This window comes from Myotis yumanensis, unplaced genomic scaffold, assembly GCF_028538775.1.
Source record: "Myotis yumanensis isolate MYYU_CA2020_CCGP unplaced genomic scaffold, mMyoYum1.0.hap1 SCAF_465, whole genome shotgun sequence".
In the NCBI taxonomy this organism is placed as follows: Eukaryota; Metazoa; Chordata; class Mammalia; order Chiroptera; family Vespertilionidae; genus Myotis; species Myotis yumanensis.
The window spans coordinates 11,653-13,894 of record NW_027224216.1 but is presented as its reverse complement, the minus strand read 5'-3'; the positions used below and the strand labels follow the sequence as shown (position 1 = coordinate 13,894).

At 59.7% G+C, this 2,242-nt stretch overlaps 1 protein-coding gene across 1 annotated transcript; it reads left to right on the top strand.

Moving 5' to 3' along the window:
- Window positions 1-943: 943 nt before the first annotated feature.
- Window positions 944-1,802, top strand: LOC139001352 (pleckstrin homology domain-containing family O member 1-like). The gene has a single exon (XM_070403030.1). It carries the CDS (start codon window positions 1,001-1,003, stop codon window positions 1,679-1,681), a length of 681 nt encoding a protein of 226 aa, XP_070259131.1. The 5' UTR covers window positions 944-1,000; the 3' UTR covers window positions 1,682-1,802.
- The last annotated feature ends 440 nt before the right edge of the window (window positions 1,803-2,242 follow it).

The window sequence follows — 2,242 nt, the reverse complement described above, 5'->3', positions numbered from 1 at the left end:
AAGGTCAAAGGTTGGGCAGTCCCTCTACCCCACCCCCCTGCCTGACTCCTCCAGTTCAAAATATTTGTTCAGCACCTACTATGAGTTCTAAGTCCTTGTCCTCAATAAATTCATCATCCTCTGGGGGAAAGTGACAAAGGCAGTATAAGCGACTATCTGGTGGCCAGCTGTCCTGACAGGTAACAGCGTTAGGTCCCGCAGGCTCAGAGGAGGAAGGATCACAGTAACAACAACCGCGCCCCCCCCCTCCCCCCCCCCCCCCCACCCCGCCAGTAACATACAAAGTGGCGCTTCTCTCTGCGTCCAGGAGGAGGGGCAGTCAGGTAGGAGGAACGCAGGCTAGGCTCTGGAGTCAGGCAGACCCGGGTGGGAACCCAGCTTTGCAAATCAGCTCACTCTCTGGTTCCCGGAAGCTGCGTGTCTCCCCACGTAAAGTGGGGCAGTAATCGCCTGCCGTGAGGGGCTGCTGTGTGGGAAACCACGTTTGCACCCACGCAGCTGAGGCACTGAATACCCTTAGCACTTCTTTCTCAGTTAGAGAATTCTAGAAACAGGAGGACACGTTCGGGTGGAAGGCAAGGGGTTCTGAGTTCCCAGTAGCAGAGGGGCTGGGGTGTGGCTCCCAGGAGGAGGTCCTGTGCTGTGTGGGGCGTCCTGTGAGCGTCGGACCCAACGCGCTGCCTGGAGTCCACGATACAGAGGAGAACGACACTCTGCAGGAAGCTCTTGGCACAGTGGGGAACATGGGAAACAAGCGTGAGAAACCACTTTTCACCACAGAAAAGTAAAAGGACGGAGTCCAGCTCAGTGTCAAAGGAATAAAAGTAGCAGCCAGAGGGCTCAGCCGGGAGGGAGGGCCTCTCATGGGGAGGCTGCTGCGGAGGAGAGCGAGCACAGCTTGCATCTCTCGGGCAGCCGCTCCTGCCATGCCCACGGACGATGGCTTACCCCTCCCTCCCTGCCTCTCCCTCTCCAGGCTTCGACCTCTACCTCAGATGGGATGCTGACCTTGGACCTGATCCAGGAGGAAGACCCCTCCCCTGAGGAACCAACCTCTTGTGCTGAGAGCTTTCGGGTCGACCTGGACAAGTCGGTGGCCCAGCTCGCAGGCAGCCGGCGAAGAGCGGACTCAGACCGGATCCCGCCCTCCTCCGACCGGGCCGGCGGCCCCCCTCGACCTTGGGAAAAGCCAGGCAAGGGGGCCACCTACACCCCCCAGGCACCTAAGAAGTTGACCCCCACAGAGAAAGGCCGCTGTGCCTCCTTGGAGGAGATCCTGTCTCAGCGGGACGCAGCCCCAGCCTGCACCCTCCAGCTGCGGGCCGAGGAGCCCCCACCCCTCGCCCCCCCACACCCGGGGCAGCTGTCCCGGATCCAGGACCTGGTAGCAAGGAAACTGGAGAAGACTCAGGAGCTGCTGGCAGAGGTTCAGGGACTGGGAGACGGGAAGCGAAAGGCCAAGGACCCACCTCGGTCTCCTCCCGATTCTGAGTCCGAGCAGCTGCTGCTGAAGACGGAGCGGCTGCTGGGAGAGGCGTCTTCGAACTGGAGCCAGGCGAAGCGGGTGCTGCAGGAGGTCAGGGAGCTGAGGGACCTCTACAGACAGATGGACCTGCAGACCCCCGACGCCCACCTCAGACAGACTGCCCAGCACAGCCAGTACCGGAAGAGCCTCATGTGAAGGAAGGGGACAGGGTCTGGAACTTGGGAGGGTGGGGGCACAGACTCTGATCTCCAAGTGTTGCAGGATAAAGCTTTTTTATTTACCTCAGTTAAAAAAAGAAAACAAAAACACAATCAAACTTGTTGCTCTTGCTGATGCCCGACCCTCCTGCAGCCCTCCCTTCCCAACCCCCTTCCCTTCCGTACCCCCTCTCAGGTTTGAGGAGGGGGTGACCCCTGTGGCAGCATTAGGAAGCTTTGCCCAGATGAAGAGAGAGAGGGTAGCAAAGGCGCAGTCTGACCCTTTCACACACGCCACCCCTGAGACAGTGGGGAATATGCTCCCAAGGTCACATACAGGCTTTAAGTTGGAGGGCGGGTCCCAAGTTTTCAATCTGAGGGTGAAATTTTAGCTGCCCAGCCCTAGCTCCAGGGATGTGGAAGCCAGAGCCACCGGTCCACGCACAGAGAAGTGAAACTTATCCCGGGCCCGAGAGGATCGGGGGATTAAAATCCTCCCTGTCGGACACTGGCTTCTCACTCCCAGCGAGCCCCGGCTGAGACTGAGCTGCCTGCCTGC

Bases quoted from the DNA above. Each gene is read 5' to 3' on its own strand.
- LOC139001352 (XM_070403030.1), top strand. From the start codon at position 1,001: ATGCTGACCTTGGACCTGATCCAGGAGGAAGACCCCTCCCCTGAGGAA.